The 26,410-nt window shown below is 38.6% G+C and overlaps 1 protein-coding gene and 1 pseudogene across 1 annotated transcript in view; one reads left to right on the plus strand and one right to left on the minus strand.

Annotated features, from left to right (window-relative positions):
* Positions 1–328: 328 nt before the first annotated feature.
* LOC145990507 (protein GVQW3 pseudogene) lies at positions 329–772 on the plus strand (annotated as a pseudogene).
* Positions 773–2,501: 1,729 nt separating this feature from the next.
* Positions 2,502–26,410, minus strand: part of LOC145989919 (RNA demethylase ALKBH5-like) — a 32,817-nt gene continuing 8,908 nt past the window's right edge. Inside the window, exons 3-7 of the mRNA XM_083125429.1 lie at positions 24,922–25,164; positions 22,010–22,141; positions 15,454–15,534; positions 9,771–9,878; positions 2,502–4,710 (exon numbers count right to left, since the gene is read on the minus strand). Of these exons, the coding sequence (XP_082981555.1) occupies positions 4,428–4,710; positions 9,771–9,878; positions 15,454–15,534; positions 22,010–22,141; positions 24,922–25,164 (847 nt within the window). The 3' untranslated portion in view covers positions 2,502–4,427. The remainder of the gene's footprint in view (positions 4,711–9,770; positions 9,879–15,453; positions 15,535–22,009; positions 22,142–24,921; positions 25,165–26,410) is intronic.

Below are 26,410 nucleotides of genomic sequence, written 5' to 3' on the forward strand. Positions count from 1 at the left end.
TACATTCAATCTTCAAGGCAGCAATAGAGCAAAATGTTATAAAATTTTCCTCAATTTCACATTTTCCAGCATTTTAAGTTTTTTTTTCAGCTTGGTCTCCAGAAAAACATAAAATCGAGGTTTCACTGTATACAGGGTCTGTATTTTAAGTAATGAGAATATTTTTTTTCTGCCGCGACTAGACGTCAGAGCTCGCTGGGACCGGTTGGAGTTGGTAGTGGGGTGTGTGACCTTGAAAATGCTCCAAGCGGCAGTTGCCTGCTGGCGTCCGTTGAGGCATGATCACGCGTGGCGTGGACGTCTGCAAAGTAGTGTGTGCAAGAGCAAAATGCAGCAAAGCATGGAACAGCGGTACGCGATCAAATTTTGTGTGCGCCTTGGAAAATCTGGTGCAGCAACGCTGGAAATGATTCGGAAAGCGTACGGCAGTGACAGTTTATCACAAGCGCAAGTGTTTCGGTGGCACAAAATGTTCAAAGAAGGCCAGGAGAGCGTGGAGGACGAACCCCGCGCAGGGCGCCCGTCAACCTCAAGAACCAGAGACAACGAACAACGTGTGCGAGATTTGCTGAACGCGGACAGGCGTGTCAGTGTGCGGTTTATCGCGGATACGCTAGGACTCGATAAAATGGTTGTTCTCAAAATCATCACCGAGGATCTTGGAATGAGAAAAATTTGCACCAAGCTCGTCCCGAAAGTTTTGACGAACGAACAATTGCACAACCGCTCGGTTCAGACGGGTCAACCGAGTGCGACCAGAAATTTCCGCTGATTGGAAGCTCCATCATGACAGTGCGCCATGTCACACGTGCTTCGTGGTTAGAGAGTTCCTGACGAAATCTGGCATCACAACGATTCCTCAGCCTCTCTACAGTCCCAACCTTGCCCCTGCAGATTTTTTCCTCTTTCCCAGAGTGAAAACAGCCCTCAAAGGACACCACCACGGAACCCTGGATGCTGTCAAAGCGGCTTGCACACGTGCTCTGAAGGCTGTTTTAGTTGCTGGCTTACAGGGAGCGTACGACGCGTGGAAAACTCGCCTGCAGAAGTGTGTTGACGCTCAAGGGGCATACTTTGAAGACTACTAAAGATTTGTAGCGATATCTGTAATAAATTTTGTTTTCTGGATTTATTCTCATTACTTAAAATACAGACCCTGTATAAAGAAACCTCCATACCTAAGCCTGGACTAGAACCTGAGCCTTACATGGTGAGATTGAGAGTTGATGACTGTGTGCTTGGCTACTGAGGTGTCTAACTAAATCTCCACGAGACAAAATTCTATAGCAAGTTCCTTGCCTCTCTCTATATCAGGGGTTTCCAACTGGCGGCCCGCAATGCCATTTTTTGCAGCCCGCGAAGCCAGTTTGCAAAATACACTAATTTTATGTATTTTTATTAAAATACGTTCTATTTTTACTGAAGTAACAGTTTCCGAGTATGGACTTCCTCAAACAACTGGCGTTTCTAACAGATATCACAGGTCATCTGAACGAATTGAACTTGAATCTGCAGGGAAGAAACCAGCTGGTGTCAGATTTAATGGAAACATAAATGGGTTTCGTAATAAACTGAAGATTTTCAACGTTGCTTTGGAAAGGAATAACCTGGTCCATTTTCCAAGCGTCGGCGGCTAGCAGAAGATGAAGAAACACTGGACTTTTTTTTTTAATTCAGTGCAGATATTAAAGAAATAATGGATGACTTTGGCTCCAGATTAAAGATTTTGAAGAACTTAAAAGCAGCATCGAGCTATTTAGCAATCCTCTTGGCATTAACATCGAAGAATAAGAAGCTTCTCTCCAACTTGAATTGTGTGATTTGCAAGGCGGTGTGTTCCTTCAAACTAGGCAAGAAAAGGGGCCAGAGTTTTTCAAATACCTTTCAAAGGAACGCTTTCCAACCCTTCGTAGTTTTGGGCAAAGAATGACATCAATGTTCGGCAGCACATACACGTGTGAAAGTGTTTTTTCTTCAATGAAGTTCATCAAAAACTGCTACAGAAGCCGACTGGCAGATTCTTCACTGCTTCACCTTCTGAGAGTTTGAAATACAGAAATTCAAGTGGACATTCCAACTTTAATAAAAGAAGCAGATCGGCCTCAATTTTCACATTGAACACTTACTATGAAGGATTCTTATTTGTATGGTGTGTTTTTCATTTCTTTCAATTCATCCATAAGTATTGGGTTTTTGTGAAATAAATTGTAATTATACAATTTTGATTTGTGATTCCATTGTTGCATGATTTTAGAAATTTAGGTCATGCGGAAGTACTACATTTTCAGTTCAGTACTTATGATTTTTGTAATTTTTAATCTCCCCCCCCCCCCAAAAAAAATGCGGCCCGCCAATCAACTACTGGATATAATTTTGGCCCTCGGACCTTTTGAAGTTGGAAACCACTGCTCTATATCATAGAATGCAGTTCATGTTCAACTGTACTGTACTCTGTTAACATGAGCAAAGAGTTGTACTCTTAAACATAAAAATAAAGAACATCGTTACAAAACATTTATTTTCCTCACAAAAAAGCCTTTTTTATATACAGAAAAATCCAGTTTGAGAAACAAATGTTGATATGAATGTTTTTCCCATGTACAGGATTGTACAAGAATTAATTCCATGTGCCACTCTAGAAAATTATTTCTTCATTCAAAGATGACCAGACTTCTAATCTTACCAGTCCCATCAATAACCTAGCAACAAATGGCACAACGAACTACTGAAAGACTTTTAGTTTTGAGACTGTACACATATACAATGTATTTACTTGATTCGACAGAAAATATTGTGATGTTATTTTTCATTGCACAGAAGAGAAAAACGAAACTAACCAATGTACAAAAATTATTTCAAATTTCTTTAAGTACAAGGTGACATTGCTCTCTTTGCTATTAGAACTATCAGACCAAACTTTTGGTTTACTTCTTTTAGACAAAAATAAATCTACAGAACGTAAACTACACTTTACTAGAATAGGCATTGAATCTACAATTGTTTCTCACTCAGTACTACTGGGTGCTTCACTATACGTGCCTGTAGGACTAGTTTCTTAAACTCAATGAAACTTAAAATAACTGACTGCACAGAATTAACACAATCAAAGCATACATATAGGTACTAAATAGTAGTTTTGTCTTTTTTTTCCTTAACTTTCCTCAACATTTCTGACTGCATATAAAGCAAATACTGAGGAACAATATTTTCTTTAAAAAATATAGTGCACTAGTTTTTTTATGTGTATATATATCTATATATTATGGCACACAAAATCAATTTGTCTGCAAAGTTGGACTCTAAAACTAAAAATATAGAAAAGTGTTATGTTACCACAAATCATGGATACGAATCACAGATACTGTACAAATTACATGAGAATAGCATTTTCTCAGTGTGTAACCATTTCTTGTAAATTACAGCAACAATATAACAAAGTTTCTATAATACATGCTATTTTAACGTCTTAGGCGTAACATCAACAAAGATAAAGTAAGAAGAAAAAATAAGATAAAACACAACCTCATCACTCACATTCATGTTTTTGTTTTTAGACTCCATATTATTACAAAAGAAGCTCCTTCATGATTATGCAAGAAGATTATTAAAAAATATGCCAAGACAGCTTATTTGTCTTCAGATGAGCAGATGGTAGTTCACTTTTGCACTATAACCACTCTCACGTTATTCACAAATGCTAAACTCTCTCTCTCTCTTTGTATATATATATATATAAATAACTTGTCAACAAATATGCATTCAATAATGCCACACTTCTCTTTACCTTTCCATACTACAATTGTCGAGGATTAGAAGAAAACAAACAAAAACTCACTTAGCCAAGCAAATGTAGTTTCTTGTCATTACATTCGCAATTGACGAACAACTGTCCCACACTTGGCACACATTCACACGCACAAAGAGAAACAGAAGAAAATGCACATTTGTTTCGACACACAAATTAGCAACATTATACCATCAAGTTCATTATAAAAACAAGGCACAAAAACAGGTGTAATGAAAGCAGATTCAACATCATGATATAATATGTATGGTAACTGCTTACTGTTGCATTCATTGTATCTTGTTTAGATTTTACACAAAACACTTAATGTAGAGAAAACCAGCTCTCTTCATTTGCAATGCACATTAAACAATTTTCCTCATTTGGGTATGACGAACACGCAAAACTTTATGCTCAAACAAAGTTTTAAACAATTTCCTTGCTATTTCTCCAGTCATTGCAACAAGAAGTCAAAAATAAAATGAAGATTTCTGGATTTTATTTATTGTAAAAAAAAAATCACTAAATATGAAGAGCTACTTGTGAAGGTAGTAATCTTACAACTTATAAATTACTGATAAGACTGAATTAGTCAAACTTCATTCATCGCTACAAATATCTACTACCTTCTGAGTAGTAGTCCCTACAACTGATCACAGTTGTCTGGAGAATAACGTGCCGTTGCCTTTTTGTCGATCTTCCTCTTCTTTCGTGGAGCTTCTTCACTCTCATCTTCGCTGTCATCGGAACTATTTTCAGGGTGAATACTGCTGCTGACTACCACCACACGCTTTCTGGACCCAAGGATCACCGACCTCGGATTAGAATTGGTGGACAAGTCTTCTCTCTCTTCCGAGACTGCAACAGGTGGGGGAGCATCGTCATCTTTCCCGTTCTCTTGGCCATTTTCGCTGCTATCATCCGGCCTACAAAAGAAAAAAACTTCAGTTTTCATTAATGGTTTGATCATTAAATTTACGCACCAACTGCTATTAAAAGATAAAGACGATATGAAGGTATCAGGTTCCCATGAACAACAACACAAAATACTGCTGGAATCATGTGCTATTGGCTGATATAGAAATGTGAGTGTATTGGCACAACTGCCTGTAAGATGAGAATGAATGATGATTAGATACGTTTCATTAAGATATACTCAGGTTGGTAACACAGACATCCAGAAAGAGGGCAAGAGGGGGCCTACAATATACCAGGTGTCCATAAAATCCCTTTACAACTTCAAAAATTCACTACAAATGCAAATGATGAGATATTTGAGTGATTTTTTTTTATTGTACTTGTTTACTATTAAATTTTGTACTAATAGTCAATTTGTGTATTTCTGGTAACATTGTGAAGAAAGAGAGGTTATCGAAAGAAAAATGGCTACTCCGCAAGAAAAGGCACAATGTGTGGCGTGGTTCAAAATCTGACACTCAGACTCAGCGAAACTTCAGGACTAGGTATGGGAAACAACCACCAGCACGTCCATCAATTCGTGAATGGCACAGGAAATTCATGGAGACCGGTACAATTTTGGATGAAGCAAGAAGTGGAAGAAAACGAGTATCAGAGGAAGACATCGAACGTGTAAGACAAGCCTTTGTTAATTCTCCAAAGAAATCCATTAGCACTGCTGCCAGACAGTTACAGCTACCTCGATCAACAGTGCACAAGGTCCTACACCACAACCTGCAATTGATTGCATATAAAGTGCAACTAATGCATGCCATCGAGCCCAATGATAAATCGAAACGCAAACCATTTGCAGTAGACATGCTTCATCGAATATCGGAGGATGCAATGTTCCTCAACTGAGTGTGTTTTACTGATGAGGCAAGATTTCATGTTTCCGGTAAACTGAACACGTACAATGCGAGAATCTGGGACTCAGAAAACCCTCATGCGACAATGGACCTCAAACGAGACAGTCCAAAGGTGAATGTGCAGTGTGGACTGATGTTCAATCAAATCATTGGCCCATTTTTCTTTGCGGAGCAAACAATTACTGCAAATGTTTACCTAGACCTTTTGACTGAATATGTGACCTTCAACCAACCGTCCTTTACCAACAGGATGGTGCACCACCACATTGGGGATTAAATGTTCGTGACTTCTGGACCAAACATTTCCCGGTAGGTGGATTGGATGGGAAGCCCTATTCCCTGGCCACCTCGTTCATCAGACATAACGCCCCTAGATTTCTCTCTATGGGGCTACATTAAAGACACTGTGTATCGAACAAATGTACGAAACATTACTGACCTCAAACAAAAGATCACTGATGCCATTGCCACCATTGATGAGGCTATGCTAGAGAGGACATGGTGCGAAATCGATTCTAGCCTCGACGTCCTTTGTGCAAGCAATGGTGCCCATATTGAGGTTTATTAAGTTAAGAAAAAAACTTCAATATATACTGCTACTATGTGACAAATTTAATTTAATTATCTCTTCATGTGTGTTTGGAATAAAAGCTTGAAGTTGTAAAGAGACTTTATGGACACCCTGTATATTTAATGCATATAATATCATTTCAGTCACAAAAATTTATATTAATTATCATAAGGGTGTTGCAGGAACATGATTCAAACTGAAGGAGTGCTTGTTATGAGAGAAATGCTGTGGGTGTGTTTGCCTTCCTCCCTCTGGAAAAAAAATATCTTGCTTGCTCCGCCCTGGAAAAAATCCTGCAGACATCCATAGTTGGTACGAAAGTAATGGAGCAAATCACAGAGCACAGTAAGATGCAACACCAATACATGTTATTTAATCCACAAGGGTTTCACCATATGATGATACATTCTTCCAGCAATTTGTATGCATGTGGATACTATCACGATAAAATATCACCAGTTAAGACTAAAACCAGGTTCTCCCAGACATTAAAGTCATCAGATTAGGCAAGAAGTGACAATCCGATAAAGCTACAGGGACATTTCACCACCACAAGGGGCAGATGACCAATTCTCTCCTTCCCAGAAAAGGAGGAAAAATAGGTAAGTATGGTTCTTGGGTGTATATTACATGCTTGTGTGTTCTAGCTTTCTTTAGGCCCACTTTTATGCACATATAGGCTAATCAGAACTGGACCTACAGTTTAAAGTGGGATCTGAAGCACTATGTGCCTCCACCTGGTTGCAAACGTGGGACCTGATTACAAGATGACGACACTACCAGTATGCCACCGGGGAGGCCCCTGAACATTACATGTGGCTGTCCCTCCACAATGTATCCTCCCCACTATTATATTTCTCTGGCACTCCACAGATATGTCACATACCTTCACTTTCTAACATGTGCTCCATTAATTGTGGCATGTGTGTGCCTAAGATGAGTCTGTTACTTCTAGCACGGTACCCTCAGATCGTAGAGAGGCAAACCAAACCAATCACATCAAAACAACTTTTGTAGGAAACTATTTGTTGGTCCATGATTTTTGAATGAGCACCCCAAAACAATTGCAGTTTCAGTGAGTTCGTAATCTTATAAAAGTTATTTTCAAAATGAAGAATACTTCAACAACTTATAATATGTAAAAACACAGGTCGAATCAAATGGTGCATTTTGGAAATATATTCCCCCAAACTGTCCGGAAGGGTACCTCCAAAATTTGAAATGGGATGGTTTCTTAATTTCAATCAAACTTTACAGGAAACTTGGATATACAACACTGCATTTGTGAGTGGATGCGCCCAATTTCTTATAAATTCAATTTCCAACGATTTTCATGCTCTTTCCATTTATAATGCAGAAAAATAAGTCAAAGAAAACTTTTTCACCCTAATCATCAAGCCAATGTTTGCTTTCAGTTACTGCAAAAACCCTACTAAGCAGAAATTTGTTCTTTTATCACCTCATACGATTTAAAATGAAATAAATATAAAAGTTGCAGTTCTGATTTCTTGCACACACTGATGTTTTATAAGTGAAAGAAAAATTACTCCTTACATATTATGATTGCACTTGATTACAACATGGTATCTGAAATTTTCAACCTTGAAGCTCCTGTTTCGGTAAGAATATTTTTATACTCAGACAAAACACACACTACTTCACAAGATACAATTGGACAATATTTTAAGGCAATAGTATCTGACACGTCAAGTTCAACATAATCTATAGACTATCCATTGCATTGTTGTTGTTTCTCTCTCAAGAGTAGTTCAATTCAATTCAATTATCCTTTATTGAAGGGGGAGGTTCAGCATGTGAGGACAACAAAAGAAGTCTTGTAAAAGAAAGTGGAGAATAGACAGGAGTGCCTGAAGAAAATAGGAAATTCTCTTATTAACCCCTTCCCTGTGTTCGGCGTAATATTAAGCCCTTGGTCACTATAGCTTATTCTGTGTTGGGCGTAATATTATGTCCACGAACATCTCCGACTGAAGTAACCTGTGTTGAACGGAATAATACGTTTTTTGTTGGTGAAAAATGTGTTTTGCTATTGAAGAAACAACGACCTTTTATGTAGTCACGATTTTCAGTGCCGACAAATAAGAAGAAAAAGAAGTTCAGAGGAAAGTAAACTGTTTTTGTGTTATGCTGACAAAGTGCAAACGTGAGTTCGTTTGTGTGCCACGTTTAGTCAGTTGCTTTATGTACATTTTTTTTGGTATTGCGTTATTTGAACTGTTGGTGATTTATTTTTGGTTTTTGAGTTTGTGAGTTTCTAATAGTATCTAATAGTATTGTCAAACAGGATTGCAAAATATTTTTTTCCCTCATCCCTCATACCTATTGAAGATATTGAAATGAAACTTGGTTGACGCATTACGTATAGACCATAGTATTTTTAAGGTAGATTATAATCGGGTACCTATATCGAGGTCCGGTCCAGAGGGCCCCAAATTTACCAAAAGGGATTTTTCGAAGGGAAATTTCCAGAATTATCCCCGATTAGTATCTAATAGGGATGGGCCGATATGAAAATTTGGCCGATACCGATAAAGTACCGATATAAAATTTACCGATACCGATAACCGATATTCTATCGATCCGATATAAAATTAGAAATAGTCCTTGAAGAACCTGAAAGGTTCACTGACCTCTTTAATAAATGTGTGTTTCAAGGTGACTGCAGTGCAAAAGAAGTTGCGTATTTAGACATTTACTTTTTTAGAAAGTAGGGCACGGAGATTATCCATAAAAATTACAACAAAATGGCAGAATTTTGCACTAAATTATCAGAAAATAATCGATATATCGGATCGGTAAAATAATCGGTAATTTTACCGATAAACCGATACGCCTATATCGGCCGATACCGATAGAGTACCGATTAATAGGTCCCATCCCTAGTATCTAATAGTATTGTCAAACAGGATTGCGAAATATTTTTTCCCTCATCCCTATTGAAGATATTGCAATGAAACTTGGCGGACGCATTACGTATAGACCATAGTATTTTTCAAGGTAGATTATAATTGGGTACCTATATCCAGGGCCGGTCCAGAGGGTGCAAAAGTTACCAAAAAGGGATTTTTCGGAGGGAAATTTCCCGAATTATCCCCAATTTCCCTTTTCTCATACATGATGTACACATGTGTGTGGTACCATTTGAAAGCCTGTTCTATTCTGAAGAGAAAGACGTATGAACCATGATACTCGGATGAATTGTGCTGAAGCAGTAGCTACTGAAAAATATTACTACGCAAACTCAGAAAAAAAATATACACAGAAAGGGAAACTATTTTGTTAGAAAATTTCACAGGGAAGGGGTTAAGAAGACAAAATGCCCAAAACACAGATGTAAAGTACAATTTTAGTAGTCGTTGTTGGTTCTAAAGTATGCAAGAAGTTTATAAACATGAATCACATGTACACTTGGACATGCATTTATCAAAAAATGTTGAAAATATGAACTTGCATATACAGTATGCAAAATGCATAACTGGACCCTACTAGTATGTTTTTAAGTAGTGTATACCAAAACTTCCATTATGGTAAAATAATAACAATCACACTTCTTCATATATATTATTACCTGGATAATCCATTGATGTCAGAAAACCTCGATGAAGATCTTTGCTGTGTTTCTTTTAGTGGTGGCAATAGTTCTGCAGGAGATAACCGGGGAGCATCTGGTAGAACCCTATGGGAGAGAAATATGAGATGATTTAATAGCAACATAAGATTTGTAACTAATTTTTATAAATTTAACACTGTACTGTAACACACATAAATTTACAGTAATAAAGCAAGTTGACATTTTCATTTTCAGATGTAAGATGTATATTCCAAACTGAATGACATTTTTATTATAAAGTAGTAGTACTATTGCTAGTACTACATTATTTACAGCCTATATTTAATGAATTTTGAACAAAACTTGCACATACATGTACGTTTTTCCCTTTTTTTTTAAAAAAAACTATCTGTCATCTTCCTTATACAGTGAAAATGGATGTGTAAAGAACAATTTATTTAGGGCTGCTGTGGCCTCTTGCTAGGGACTGGAATCTATTACCTATGATCCTACAGGACCCATTCTGAAGAGTTATTTACACTGAAATGTTTATTTGGCAAACAACGAAGCAAGGCAGTTAACCGGTCCGCCCCTAGAATGGGAGCCCATTCCTTCAGGTTATACGAAAATCACATCCATATCCCTCATATCAACAAAACTTCCCAAACTCCAAATGATTTTCATACAACCACCGTACAGTATCGCAGGATGCTAATATGGAGACTCGTGAAACTCTAATCTTGCTAACGTAAGAAAATAAATCCCTTAAAAAAATTACAATAGAAAAAAATAATAATGTATTAAATTTGAAATTGGTCAATTTATTTCTTAGGTCACCCTGAACTAAAGGACTATGCAGGACATTCTTTAAATGTGCCCTAGTACACAGTTAAACAAGATCATAGGAAACTTTAGCCACAGAAGAGAGATTCAAAATCAACGAAAATTCTTCCCCCTTTTTCTTATTTTTCAGTAAAAGATCCACAAAGCATCATGCTCTCTATTAAATTCGAATGAGAGAAAGTTCTACAATATGATACTGAATGGACAGACGTACGAGGCGAATGTAAAAAAAAGGGCCAATAATTCCTTTATGTGGGGTTGGCAACAATGATGAAGTCGAGCATGCGCAGGAGCATGCCCTAGTATCCTGTGCTTGCAACAGAGATAGAATCGTCAGAGTGGGGTTGCATACGTGTGAGTAGCAGTAAGGTGAAATGGCTGCCGTAATACAAAATCCCACCAAATGTGAAGTGAGATCTGTCATACGATTTCTGAACGCCAAAGGACAGAATGCAGCTGACATCCATCAGGAATTGTGTGCCATTTATGGACAGACAATGATGAGTGAAGGGAAGGTCAGGCAATGGTGCAGAGAGTTTCAGAAGGGCGTTCAAATGTCCATGATGATGATGAGCATAGCGGAAGGCCTAGTGCTCAGACGGACGATCTGGTGGAACACGTTAACGAGAAAGTGCGTTTCAATTGCCGGTTCACAATATCTGAACTAGCCAAAGTGTTTCCAGAAGTTTCTGCGAAAACAGTGCATCGAATTGTGACTGGCAACCTGGGGTATCACAAACTGTGTGCGAGGTGGGTACCAAAAATGCTGACAGACACTCACAAAGATCAAAGAAGGACAGCTGCACGTGATTTTTTTGGCCCGCTGGGGGGAGAATGGGGATGACCTCTTTTCGCACATAGTGACGGGGGATGAAACTTGGATATTGTACACCACTGGGGAGTCGAAGTAGCAGTCAATGCAATGGCGGCACTCTGGTTCTCCTAAAGCGAAGAAATTCAAACAAACACCATCAGTTCACAAAATCATGGCAACCGTGTTTTGGGATCAAAAGGGTGTGATTTTTGTGGAATTCTTGGAACCAGGACGAAAAATTACAGCAGAGGTGTACTGCGAAACACTGAATAATCTACGACGTGCCATCCAAAATTGGCGGAGAGGAATGCTACGCTCTGGAAATTTTCTGATCCATGACAACGCTCGCCCACACACAGCTGCTCGTACTGTTCAGATAATTGAAAGATTTCGATGGGAACTATTCAATCATCCCCCTTACAGCCCCGACCTTGCCCCCAGCGATTTCTTTCTTTCTCTTCACCTGAAAAAGTGGCTTGCATCGAAGCGTTTCAATGACAGTGATGTGCTCAAGACTTCAGTTCTGGACTGGCTGCACTCTCAGGCGGCAGATTTTTACGCAGAGGGTATACGGAAGCTTGTGCCACGCTATCAGAAATGTCTGGAAGTTAATGGTGACTACGTGGAAAAATAGCCAAGGTATGTACTTGTTCATCAATTACAATAAATTTCTTCTCCTATCATTTTCTTGTTTTTTAAAAAATATCGGCCCTTTTTTTTGACATGGGCCTCGTAATAGAAATCAACTTGCTAACCCCTTTTTGTATATCCCCTTGGAAGTTATGCAAAAGGATAATCATCATTCATCATTGTCACTTATTATGCTTGCATAGCACACATTCTGAATTGCTTGTTAACAACAAGAAAATGTTAACACCCCGATAGAGTAGACAACAATTCACTTTGCTCTCAACTTTCCCCTTTCCTCCCAAAAAAGTTATGCAATGTGATAAGCAAGCATGCTATTTCTCAAAAGTAATTATTATATAGGATGAGCACACTGAAATCACTTCCTGTAAAAAAGTAACAAGAAATACATAAATATATAATGTGAATACTGAATTTGAGAAATTCGTGGAATTTTACTTATGAACAGAAGTGTACAAGTAGATTCTTCTTTTTTTTTTTTTACATTTTATTGTATTCCTCTTAAAGCCACAGCAACATTCAAGAGATAAACAAGTGACAAAAAAGAAATATTTAGACCAAGGGAATAGCTTTTTCTCCTATTAAAAACGCCTTTGTATAATCATGTGATCACCTTATTTATGATTATCTCAAAATGTAAACTACCTGCTGGCCCTATTACCACATCTTCTGACAAAATTCGGGTCAGAACCAATAATCATTACATAACTATCATTCACAGATTTTTCATTCAATATTCTCGATCAAACTTATATACTGCAGTGTACAAACAAACAATTACTCGGGAGTTTTTTTTACTCAGATAGGCCTCACACTTTCTGGTCAAACTAGTTAACTTTCTATATAAAAAATGTATTGATATTGTATTATTAGAAATGCCCCTTTACAAATCTTACAAAAATTTCTCTTTCTGAGGCAACATTTATTTAACAAAAATAAGAAAAAAAGAGTGCCTATCAAAACTGTTCAAAAAGTTTCCACAGGACACTCACATAACTTTAGATTGGAAAATCACTTTCTATGTGCAAAAGTAAACAAACAAGGCTGAGTATCACGTTACAGTAAACGTTCATGTGACATTATGTTTTCTTATTACACTGTTTTTACATTCTATATATATACGATTATTTATCTCCTTTGCCTTATTTATATTCAAACAGTCTCAAAAATTCTTATTTTGCATAAATGCATTGCTTGCAAGATGGTGTCACTTAGCCATTGTAGACAACCCTGCATGCACGTACACAGAGAGAACCCGTATATGTTTCCAGTCACAAAAAACTTATCATCAAATGCACTTACGGAACTTAAATAGCAATTCAATCCACAAACCGATTCACAACAGGAGATGGCTACTGTGTTCCATGTCACTAGATGGGTAGAATCTGATTTCTTACATATGTATATGGGAATGCACTGAAGATGACGTAATCCACCGGGTGACCCTTTTTCTTGATATATCTCGATATCCGTCACCTTCCTCATTGGATTTTTACCAATTTACCATTTGTCGACCTGAAATCCAACTAAATAGCATTCAACAAATTTCCACCTCTTGTTAGGCATACATCTTCATCCATTGATCCTTGCCTGCCTTTTTCCAGGTCTGGTGAAATGTCCACGAACATAGGTCGATTTAACAAGAACTTCACTCAGTTCTCGGGAAGCCCAAAGCACTTTTGATGATGCACAACAACAATGTGTTTTTGCAAAGACAAAAACATCTTACATTCATTATTTAATTGATGCACTTTTAACAAACATGAAGAATCTCAAAAGGTATACATTACAAGATACATCTACCAGGTTCTCCTCAAACTATTTTGAATTTCTATTTGGACAGTATGTAGTAATCGTACTCCATCTACTGTTAATTCTGCAAACCAAATGGATGATAAACTCCGTGAACAAGTAGCCAGAGTTTAAATCTACCTATGTAAGTTTGAAAAGGTAAATTCCTTTGTGTTTACATTATCATAATCATGGTCATATTATACGTCACAAGAGGTTTGATCTGATACATGACAAGAAAACACCCTAAAATGAAAAATGTAAATACTAGCTGAGTTATAGCATTTTTAACACTTTGCGGGCTGTCCTGAAAATGTTGCGTTTGTCCTAGGAGACATTTTTTTTTCTTCAGAAAATCATAGAAAATACGTTGCTAAGTGTGTTGTTATTTACCAATATTTTCTTAAATCTACAAGACGTCCTATTTCTACAGATATATAATATGTTATATTTTATATACATTTTCTCACATTTCTGAATTCTTTCTGTAACAATATTTTTGAAATAAAAAATAAACATTGTAATAAAAGTTACTGACAACATATTTTCAATATATAATATAGAAATATTAATGAAAAATAACCTAAAAACTTCTTGTTGGGATCGATAAGATCACTTACTGCAAAATCCAAAGCAGAATCCTGGTGAAGAATTTCCGCAATGCACATATAAATTGTTCAATGTTCTGAAGAGTATAAGGAAGAGCAAAACGTACTTCTGCACAAGTACAAATAAAATTCAGCAACAAAAGAAACAAGACATCTAGCGACTACTACCATAGAAAAACTTCAGATGGAGGAAAAGTTTTACAACATGTTGCTTTATTAGTGCAATGAAGTTAAATGTATGATGCGGGAAATATAAAATTGGGGTTTGACTGTATAATTATTAACTTTTGTCTTGACACACTTCTTAGGCGATGTAAATGCTTCAAAACTAAGTGTTCAATCACACTAACATATCTGTCAATTCAAAGAAACATCAAAGCTTCTTTAAAATGTCAATTGTAAATAATATTTCCTAACTTGAAATTGTCTGCAAATATCAAATACGTCATGTCTTGCATGTCCTTCCTCAGTTACAAATATAAAATATAGGAAATTTTCAAAATTGGTTCTGCAATAGATTGGGATAGTGCAAATAAATTACCAGTCAAATTTTGTGACTTACAATATTTAATTTCAAACATTGATAAGGTAGTAATGTAAACTTTATCAATAACCAGACTGACATAGAAACACTGGAAATTGGAAATACTGGATCAGTAAAATTCCAGTCTGATACATATGCAGTACAAGAAACTAAGGGAACAACAACAGTGTAGCCTCAATTCTTTTTTTGCAAATTCCCATTGTGTGTATAAATGGGCACCTAAGGAGTAAAAGTCGACAACCCACAAATGTATGAAACTGAGAAAAATGCAGGTGAAAGTTTGTCCATTGCAATGTGGCTTAAGGGTTACCCAGACAGTCCCATGAGTTTCTGACTATCAGCGGCTACTGAAGGAACTTCATTCACTAGCACCACAACCCAATGCAAATTCAATTTTGAACAGTGTGTGGGCTATCACCTTTTACTCCGGAGCCGTTCATACATAAAACTCACCTGCGTAAAAGTATTACAGCCCTTCTAGCCACTGTATCTTCTGGACGAACACAGTGAGTTATATCATCGGCTGCAAAACCACTGGAATTAAAGCAAAGATAAGGTAAAAGAAAAATGTAATTTAGAATATAAAGTAGTCAATCATACAATTTTCCACAGTAATTGGAAAGCCATGGTTCTGTTAAATTTAGTAGCACATTTAGTAGCATATTACGTGTAGTAAGTTCTAGATAAAGATAAAAGATAAATATGGTGTATTCTCCAATGTTACCTGGTTTACCACCCCTACACCAACTTTTTCGTGTATATAGAAATTGCTGGAAAATTTGAAGTTGTCAGATTTCTGTTTTTGCTATATAACAGTTGGGCTGAAAAGTTCGTAGGCTGACTCATAGATGGCATTATTAGAATTAAATCCATGTGATTTTTACTTAGTACTAACCTTCAAAAGATACGTGCATAAATTTCACAGCTGCCGGATAATTAGTTCGTGAGATATATAGCATTGTGAGTGAAGCAGCTTTTGTTATTGTGAAAAAATGGATAAAAAAAGAATTTCGTGTGTTAATAAAGCATTGCTTTTTGGCGAAAAAAAATACTGTTGAAGCCAAGGCTTGGCTTGATAAACATTATTCGGACTCTGCACCAGGAAAATCAACCGTTGAGAAGTGGTTTGCTAAATTTAAACGAGGCGAAATGAGCATTGAAGACGATTCACGCAGTGGACGCTCCAAAGAGGCTGTTACCGACGAAAACATCAAAAAAGTCCACAAAATAATTTTAAATGATCGTAAAGTGAAGTTGATCGAGATAGCTGAGACTTTAAAAATATCAAAGGAACGTGTTGGACATATTGTGCATGAATATTTGAACATGCGAAAGCTGTGTGCAAAATGGGTGCCACGCGTGCTCACAATCGACAATGCACCGTGTCACAAATCAATGAAAACGATGGCAAAATTATATGAATTAGACTACGAATTGCTTCCCCATCCACCATATTCTCCAGATCTGGCCCACAGTGACTTTTTCCTGTTTGCAGACCTTAAAAGAATGCTCGCTGGAAAGAAATTTAGCACTGATGAAGAGGTAATCGCCGAAACTGAGGCCTATTTTGAGGCTAAAGAGAAATCGTACTATAAAAATGGCATCGAAAAATTGTATGACCGCTATAATCGTTGTATCACCCTCGAAGGCAACTATATTGAATAATAAAATCGAATTTTGTCAAAAAAATATTTTTTACTATGTTAGCCTACGAACTTTTCAGCCCAACTGTTATCTAATTAATATTTACTAAATATATACAAAAAATAAGAATTATTGTGGTAAACCAGATCAAATTTTCAGAATACGCCACTGATACACGCTTTTTTTGGGCCTGTTTGAATGCAAACTCAAAAGAACTTGACTTCACAGCATATTAGTGTAACTACTGTGATGAGAGGGAAAAGTACTAAATACAGGGTGACTCAAAAGTCTCTTGACACTTTCCTTATATCACTAACAAATGTTTTTCAATGTGGGATAAAATACACTGTTGTTTTCGAGCAAGGTGGTGCACCAGCCCATTTTGCCTGAATCATTCAGGACTACCTTGCTGACACTACCTTGGATCAGCCGTGGCTCACTAAAACTTTGGGCAACTCCCTATCAGACCTGACTCCCCTAGGTCTAGGGTTTCATTAAGTCTAGGGTGTTCCAAGTAAAGATCAACACCATAGAGAAACTGACATGGCGAATGGCTGCAGCAACAGGGTAGATCACACCAGCTATGTTGGAATGTGTTGTGGTATACGCAAAAGAGAGGGGTGCTATGCCTAGATTTACGGGGCCACCACATTTAAACTCCTCTATTCTGGAGTACTTTTTAGCGGTAATGTTAATTTTGTCAATAAAATGCTTCTCGATTAAAATGCCAAGGAGACTTTTGAATCACCCTGTATTTTCAAATCATACACAGTAATGCACTTTTATTTAAGGAAGGAAGAAAAGTACAGCACTTCTACTTATTGTGTACAATGGATCTCTGAGAGATATTTACGGATAATGCAAAATAAACATATATCTAAAGCAACTTGTGTAAAGTAAGTTCCTGAAGTTGTAATTAAACACAGTCAAAAAAGTTTTCCATCAGGATGGAAAATGACAAATGATATATGAAGCACAAGGTTTATTGACGATGACAGTGGGAATACAAAAGAAAAGATGAAGAACAAGACATGTTGAATGAAAAGGGAACAAAAAACGTACAATTTTCTCAGAAATGTGTTTAAAAGGCACAATTCATGATGGAGGCGAAAAAACAAAGAACTGTCACAAGAAGACTGTTCGTCATAGCGGATCCACCAGAAACATTGTCTACCACCTGGTGTGTCCTCCCCTGGCTGCAAGAAGGTCTTGAACACGCTGTGGCATACTGAGGATAAGATGATCAAGGTGATCTTACAGTAAGCGATCCCATTCGTCCTGTGCCGCAAGAAGTACTTCGCGAAGATTGGTGGGAGCCACATGACAGTTTGCAATGGCATTTTTTAACAATGCCCATGCATGTTCGATGCAATTCATGTCGGGACTTTGCGCTGGCCAGAGCATGCGACGGATATTCGCCACCTGCAGATAACACTGATCGGCATGAAAATCCTCCCACGAGGATGAAAGGGTGTACCTTATAGATTTCGAGTCGCTGATTACGAATATCGCATTGAAAAAGTTCCAGCACGTAAGGTTTTATTTTTAGGGGGCATTTTCCATAAAAAATTACCGAAAAATTGTATTTTTTTAATGAAATTGTATTTTTTGTGCTTGGAATGGATAATTGTGTATTTTTACCTCAATCCAAGAATTGTTACTATATCCTAAGAACATTCTTTCCCCTGCCCCCACAACCCCCCCCCCCCCCCCGAAATAGAAAAAATCCAAATACACCCCACCCACTCCAAAAAAAAACAGTGAATTCTGCCACAACACACATTTTCTTGAGAATTTCAGTTAAATGTCAAAACAAAAATGTGAATAATATTGCATTTTAACATTAATGCTGGAAGAAATATTTTCACGATGTCCCATGAGCCATAAGTGACTGGCTGTAAAATGAATTGTATCTTACAGTTTTTAACTATGTGTGACAGTCTTATTTGTGTACATTGGTGTTCAACGTTTTATTTTCGTTACACTCTTCCTACACTGTCACCTCGGCTTCCTTCAAGGTAAAAGGATTCGTAATCAACTTGTGGTCATTCGTTGGCACCCCCTTGTCTAGACGACAAACAGGATGTGGCTGGAAAAAGGTGCCAAGACATCCACCTCGTTGTCCCATGAAGCAGATATTTTACTTCCGAGGTGATCGTGGTGTAAGAAAGTCGCGTTACTCTGTGTCTGTTTATATCGTTAAGGAAAATATTTCTGCGTGAAATATTGACATTTGTGTTAAACCAACATGCCACGAACTTGCAAAAACTCGGTACATTCATTCTGCTACATATGTGGGGAAGTGGTCTTCAAGGGGCAAAGTAGGGCATTGTCACCGTTCCTAAATACAGCGTACCACCTGTACTCTGGGTGTAAAGTCGGCGACCAGGATCGCGATTGGGCTCCCAAACAAAGTTGTAACTCGTGTGCGCGTTCTCTAAAAGGATGGTTAAAAGGTACACATAAATCGATACCATTCGCCGTACCTGTAGTTTGGCGCGAGCCCAGGGATCATGTTGCAGACTGTTACTTCTGCCTGACCAATATTACAGGTTTCTGAAAAGGCACGAAGCATAAAATACAGTATCCTGACTTGGATTCCGCGAGGAGACCTGTCCCACATGATGTTGTTCTGCCTGTACCCGTACCACCAGACTCATACACACTGAGCAGTGTTTCATCCGACGAAGAACCTGCGACTTGTCAGGATGTTGCACAATCTTCGAGTACGCATTCAGATCCCAATTAGGCCCCAGTGTCTGACACTAAGGAACCACATGTGATAAGTCAGGAAGAACTGAATGATCTGATCAGAGACTTAAACCTTCCGAAGACCAAGGCCCTGTTGCTTGCATCACGACTTCAACAATGGAATCTACTTGACCGAGATGTGAATATATCGATGTACAGAAAAATATAGGTGAGCCTAGTTCCTAATTTTACAAAGGATGGTGATTTGGTGTATTGCAGTGATATTCCGTCGCTTATGGAACAACTGAAATTTGACTACAGCACTGAATAAATAGACTGTTCGTAGATTCGTCGCGGACTAGCCTGAAGGCAGTGTTACTACACAATGGCAATCAATATCCTGCCATCCCTGTTGCTCATGCTGTGCATATGAAAGAAACACACGAGAACATGCGGAACCTACTACAGAAATTAAATTACGAACAGTTTAAGTGGTGTGTATGTGCTGACCTTAAGGTTATTGCCATCCTCACCGGTTTACAAGGAGGTTACACCAAACACTGCTGTTTCTTGTGTCGTTGGGACAGTCGAGCCAAAGAGCAGTATACCATCACAAAATGGCCCCAAGGAACCAACTGGTCCCAGGAGAGATGAATGTGGCTAATGAACCTCTTGTGGATCCGGAGAAAGTATTCTTACCACCTCTCCATATAAAATTAGGTCTAATGAAGGTATTTGTCAAGGCTCTGAAGCGGGATGGTGAAGCAATTACTCATATCAGAAAACTGTTCCCAAGACTTAGCGAGGCCAAGGTGAAAAAAGGTGTTTATACAGGGTCTCAAATCAGAGACGTTTTGAAGGATCCTACATTTCTTTCTAAGCTGAGTGATGTGGAACGTGAGGCTAGGGAGGCCTTTCGAGACGTGTGCAGTAATTTTCTCGGGAATCATAAGTCACCTAATTACAAAGACATTGTGGGCAGGTTAATTACTTCATTTCGTACCATGGGATGTAATATGTTCCTCAAGTTACATTTCCTGCATTGTCACTTGGACTTCTTCCCTCAACAGTATAGCTTGGGTGAGGTCTCCGATGAACACGGTGAAAGGTTTCATCAGCAAATAACTACCATGGAGAGGCGCTACAGTGGGAAATGGAGTGTGAATATGTTGGCCGACTTATGTTGGAATGCGACACGCGAGACACCCTGTACAAATTACAAGAGGAGCAGGAACACCAATTGACATGCAAATGTTGAACTTTTACTCTTTATGTAGTTGTATCTGCTTGTTTTATATTGAAATTCTGATGATAGCATGCAATTTTATATGGGGGGTAATTTAAACCCGCTCCCACCCCCTCCCTCAAAACTGGTACGTCTTGGAGAAAAACGGGTTGCGGATTCGAACTCGGGAGCTCGAAATCTATAAGAATCACCTAATTTGGTTCATGGGAGCGACAAAAAGTTTAATTTTGCCCAACAGTGTAATCGTGCACCATCTGTGTGGGGCGTGGACAGGCATTGTCATCCACCAAGACAAATTCGTCATCAATGTCTTGATGAAATGGTTCCACAGTCGTCTGGAGAATGTCCCTGACATAACAAACAGCTGTTTGTGTCCCTCTAATTGGAATTAGGGGCGTTCGACGTCCGAGCATGGTCCCTGCCCACACAATGATTCCTCCTCCTTGGTATGGATGGACCCCCTGGACACCACGAAGCCGCTCCTGCAGTCCAGGGCCTCGCCACACCCATCCTCTTCGTGAATCTGGCCTTAGAGCCTACATTCATCGGTGAAGAGCACATGAGCCCAATGATCGGGCTGCCAATTTCGATGTGCATGGGCCCAATGCACACGGTCGTGCCGATGTCGTGGCAATAGGTACTGGCACCGGAGAGGTCTTCTGGAACATAAACTACTTTCTCCGAGTCTGTTACGGACAGTTTGGTTTGACACACGCACAGCAGAGGCTGCCTGGAGGGCATGAGTGATGTTCCTTGCCGTCATGGTATTTTTGTCGCCAAGCTGAGAGTCGTACATAGTGGTCTTGTGCTGGTGTTGTGACCCGTGGACGACCTGTCCGTTGACGATCTGCTACTGTTCCTGTGTCTGTATACCGCCTCCAGGTCTTACAGACATCGCTTTGCGCCACTCCAACAGCCCTAGCTACAGCCCGTTGTGACATGCCAGTCTGCAGTAGCATGATGATCCTGGTCAGATCAAACTGCACTATCGTATGCCTAAGCATGCATTGCACAAAGTTGCACTTGCTCGCCTTCGCTAACTAGACACAAACACCTAACCAACCTTCGCCGACTACCATGGTGCTCTGCTCGAACACACACATGCACTTGCTGACTCCGATAGTCGTCTGTGGTGATCGGTATTGCACATCGACCACGTTACTTCACACAATGAGCTCTGCTTCAGCATGTTGCGGAAGCTATTTTCATCACTTCTCGGGTGATGCAAAATTTTTTGACTGTGTTTATTATTATTAGCAGACAGAAGCATATTCTAATCCTGATATATTTTCTTTTTAATTCTTTGATTTCCAAGGTATTGCATTAAAATTCTTCACCTTTCATGTTTAATACTTTTCAATTACAACATGTACATTCATGACAATGAATACGTTTTGATGAGAGAATTAACAAAGTAAAGTAACTTACCTCAGGACTGTGACACAACCTCGAGACAAAGGAAGACATAGAACTGGCTTTGACACCCTAATTGGCTTGAAGCTGAATTTACACCCAAAGCTCAATGCACTGTCGCTCATGAATGAAACTGAGACAATCGGCCTGTAGAAAGATCACACAACTCTATTAGTACAAGCATATTTTTATTAGGAATACACCCTGGTACTATATCCAGTTTGTTGGAAAATATTTCCGATAATTTCACTTTTGCAATATAGACACTATAATTTATGTCACATTCTATATGCTTCTATGACTATATAAATATATACAAGGTGGGGCATGAGAAAGAGTACCTGTAACTATAGAAAGGAAAGTGCGGTGTAGTGCCGAAATGGAACATAAGAGTCCTCCTTTAGTTCACCATGGGTCATTGGCAAGTGGTGGTGCATATTCAGGTTGTGGAGGCCTACGTGCAAGAGAAGAGCATTGTAAACATGCAGCGTAAGCTCCACAGTGCATGGTTCCAGAAGCACGCACAGCCCATACCACTATGGGTACTCTATGGCAGCTCATCCCGCAATTTGATGATGTCATTCGGCCAGATAAGTCGCCAGACTTCTTCTTTGTTGCTGCATGAATAAATTCAAGTCACTTCCCGGGAAATAATTCAGAACATCATGAGAAGCTTCGGAAAGGCTTGCAAAGCAGCATCAGGTAATTTGCCTTATGTTATCTTCAAAGTATAGACATGACTTTTGGTATTGGTGTATCTATAATTGAAATGCGACTGTATTGCACAGCTATTAATACATTTTGTGTACCAACCCTACACTGTTAATAGTCAGCATTTTCTTTTGTACTATTTTCCATGGGACACCCTGTGTAATTCTTGTACTCTGGCTGTGTAAAGTAAATGCTTGCACACATTTTTTTTTCTTTAACCGAGATCATTCACTGAAACAAGATGTGCCTATTGTCACTTGAACATCCTCCAGTCAAATGCAAGATTGTAAAGTGTGCCATGTTACTAGAGTCTGAAGCTTGGGTTCAATTCCAAGTAACATGTGTTACTTCGTCACTTGCCACTTCAGAGTGAAATCTACTTCAGGCAAAATCGAATACTGTCGCCTGCTTACACACGTTAATGAAGGAAGTTGATCTTAATCTGTAACATTTGCGATTTCATAATGGATCAGTAGAATATCAGTTAGCAGTAAATTTTATATCAGTATTGTCAAAAATGTATTGGTTCTCGCAATTTATAAACGTTGCCAAGCTATGTTGCGGCAAGTTCCAACTGGGTTGGTGACAGTGGCCCCTGAAACTAAGGCCAGCCACACAGTGGATCCAACACGACACGAGGAGTCATTCTTGTAGCAAACAGTCTCAGGGAAGGTTTTGCCATAGTCCCTTATGGGAGGCTACACATCGGACAAAACATTTGACTTGTCACATTGCGACAAAACAATCAAGACCGATGGAATTTTGTATCGCGTGGAGCAGCTTGCAACAAAACAATGTGCATGTGCCAATGCATTCACTTCAGGTACAGTCATCTAATCACAGACCGGAAACAGGAGCAATTAAATGTAGTCACTCAATGTTGCATTAAATGGTTAATATGTTATTTTCTAAACAATCATTTGCTATAAATATATTCAAATCACAACATATAAACTGATGCATCACTTCTGCATAAACATTGATTCTGCTGTAAACTGTTATACTATATCGTTACCTGCTTCCCAAAGTATAATAAGACAGACCTAGACCTATTGCGTACATGGACAAAATCTGCCATCAGAATTTAGCCCACAAACTGACTTGTCTTACAGCATCATGTCGCATTGTGATTCATAGTGTTGCTTTTTGTTGTGTTCTGTCACATCGTGACAGGTCCAGTGTGGGACTGGCCTAATAGAACAATAGCAAAAAAACAGCTTTGCGGAAAAGTGAGTCCTACTGCACATAACATGCTGGCCACTGTCAAGTGAATATCGATAGAAAATAAAATATTCAAGACACCTAACAAGCCGATGTACTCAGACAGTAAGAATAACACAAGATGAAATTTTTGCTGATACCATTAATGACATAAAATTTGTCAATACTGATGAACAATGAAATAATTCTTGATGTTTTCCTGGTGGTTAATAATGAGGAGATTCATCATCTGCCATGCCGGTTCTGGATGAGGAGACGAGTGATGTTAGAATATAAATAAATGACCTGGCTGATATCCTTGATAAACAATATTCTACAGATGTGAATAATGCAAATGTTTGATGATGAACAACATTCCCCCTCTTAATGTACGTAGCCACGTGAATGCATTTACCTTTACTTTACCAAACCAGGACACATTACTTACCTCTTTATGTCCATTTCAAATAAAATAAAATGGAAGATTTTGCACAAAACTACAGGCTATGTAAAGAAACATCGGATCAGTAAAATTATCAGCCAATCAATCTGTCCCATTTGAAATTAATAGTAACAATGTAAGCCTATAAGAGTAATAATGTTAATAGCACCAGAACTGTCCTATCTAATCTACTGACAGAAGCATATAGGAGCACAATTATGATCATAAGTATTTTTTAGGAGTAAACAAACATGGAATAGAAATATAAAATATATTTGATAGTCAGTAAAGGCCCGGGTTCGATTCCTGGGGTGGGTGATCTGTTTGAATTTTTCCAGCCTTGCCCTGCTTAAACCAACTCTGGGGCTCACCCAGCCTAAAATTTTTCTGGCCTTGTTCCCATATCCCATAAATGTGCCTTTCATGGCACAGTGCTATATGCACGGGGTACTTTACCTTACTATACATTCTGACAAGTTCGTTCAGCTTTAGCATTTGCCACTAACATCAATGGCAAAAGAGACTAAGGGTCTCCAATCACACAAGAAATCAATAAAACATAAAAATACTTTACCTGTCAAATATATGGATTGGATCTATGTGTGACACGATACAACCACCAGGTTGGTAATCATTTATAACGGCCGAATTTACAAATCCCTGCGGAACAATCCCAGCCTTAACAATAGGTTGGATGACCATCTCGTCTATCCAGTCTGGAATAGGATCCACTTCTCCTTCAGGATACAACCGTTCCATCCCAGGGCCTCGTTTCGAGAGCTGAGCCCCATATGTGTAGCCTTCTCCAAAGAAGTATCTGTGAAAAAAGAAGTCTCTAATTACTTGAAAAATACCATCGACTCGAAACACGACAGATATAGAATAGAAGTATTTTTATATACTACAGAGTGAGGTTCATTCTAAGGCTGCTCTACCACCTTCTCTGAAAATTAAAAGTTACAATATATGTATTTATGACACCAAAATCAATTATATTACAAATGAAATTAGCATAAATGGTAAAATAATAAAATATTAAGAGAATGCAATGAAAGATGCATTAACACACACGCACACACATACAGACATCAGGCATGTACAGTACATATTCTGTAGCATGTCCAAGGGGGATCGGTGGGGGTCAGAAGATAAAAAACTAGCCTACTTGCAACCCCCCCTTCCCCTAACCTTTCAGATAATATGGGCAAACCATTAGATATGAATGGTAATCTTCTTACAAAGTACGCTGAAACTGCATAAATCACTAAATAACAATACATATCAGCAGAACATTTTAAAAAAAGTAAAGTGCCTCCTGTGCTTTGCACCATGCCATGCAGGCATATAGGGGGTGTGGAGTTAGGGCCCAACACTTTCTTGATCACGGCCGAAGGAGGGGGTGATGTGATCAGCACCACGCTGATGGCTGCCTTTTCCCCCCAGAGTTTCCTCCAGGTATCCACTTTGTACGATGCTGGATGGGTGCTGGAGCTGCTTGAACAGGTGGAAAAAATCCCGGTTCTCCCCCGCCGGGGATCAAACTCTGGCCTCTCGCATGGTCATCAGATGCCCTAATGACTGAGCTACTACAGATCCGTACAGATCCATTTAGTTCTTGTAATAAAATATGGTATCATGATATTCAGGTGGTAATGCAGTCCATCTCACATAGCCACGACCTTAAACACTTGTGAGTCCAATGGCAACATAGGGGTGATGAATGTAATTGGGTGCAGATGGAGAAGTTTACTTCCATTTTGAAAATGTTTTCAAGCTGTAACAGACATTGCAAATCTAGAAAACAAAAGTAGTAGTAAACATAGTAAAAATAAATGTTAAGTCTTCAACTTTGCATTCTGTTCAAATAAATTAAGTCTATTCCACAATGCTGAAAACATTGATTGATTGAGTTGGTGTTATAAGTCCACTTTATGCACAGTAAGGATAATCGGGACTGGACCTACAGTTTTAAGTGGGATCCAAACCACTATGTGCCTCCACCGGGTATCGAACCCAGGACCCCTTGATTACAAGACAATGACACTACCACTGCGGCATCAGGG

The sequence above is a fragment of the Lepisma saccharinum genome, chromosome 7, assembly GCF_977018435.1.
Source record: "Lepisma saccharinum chromosome 7, izLepSacc3.1, whole genome shotgun sequence".
NCBI classification, from domain to species: Eukaryota; Metazoa; Arthropoda; class Insecta; order Zygentoma; family Lepismatidae; genus Lepisma; species Lepisma saccharinum.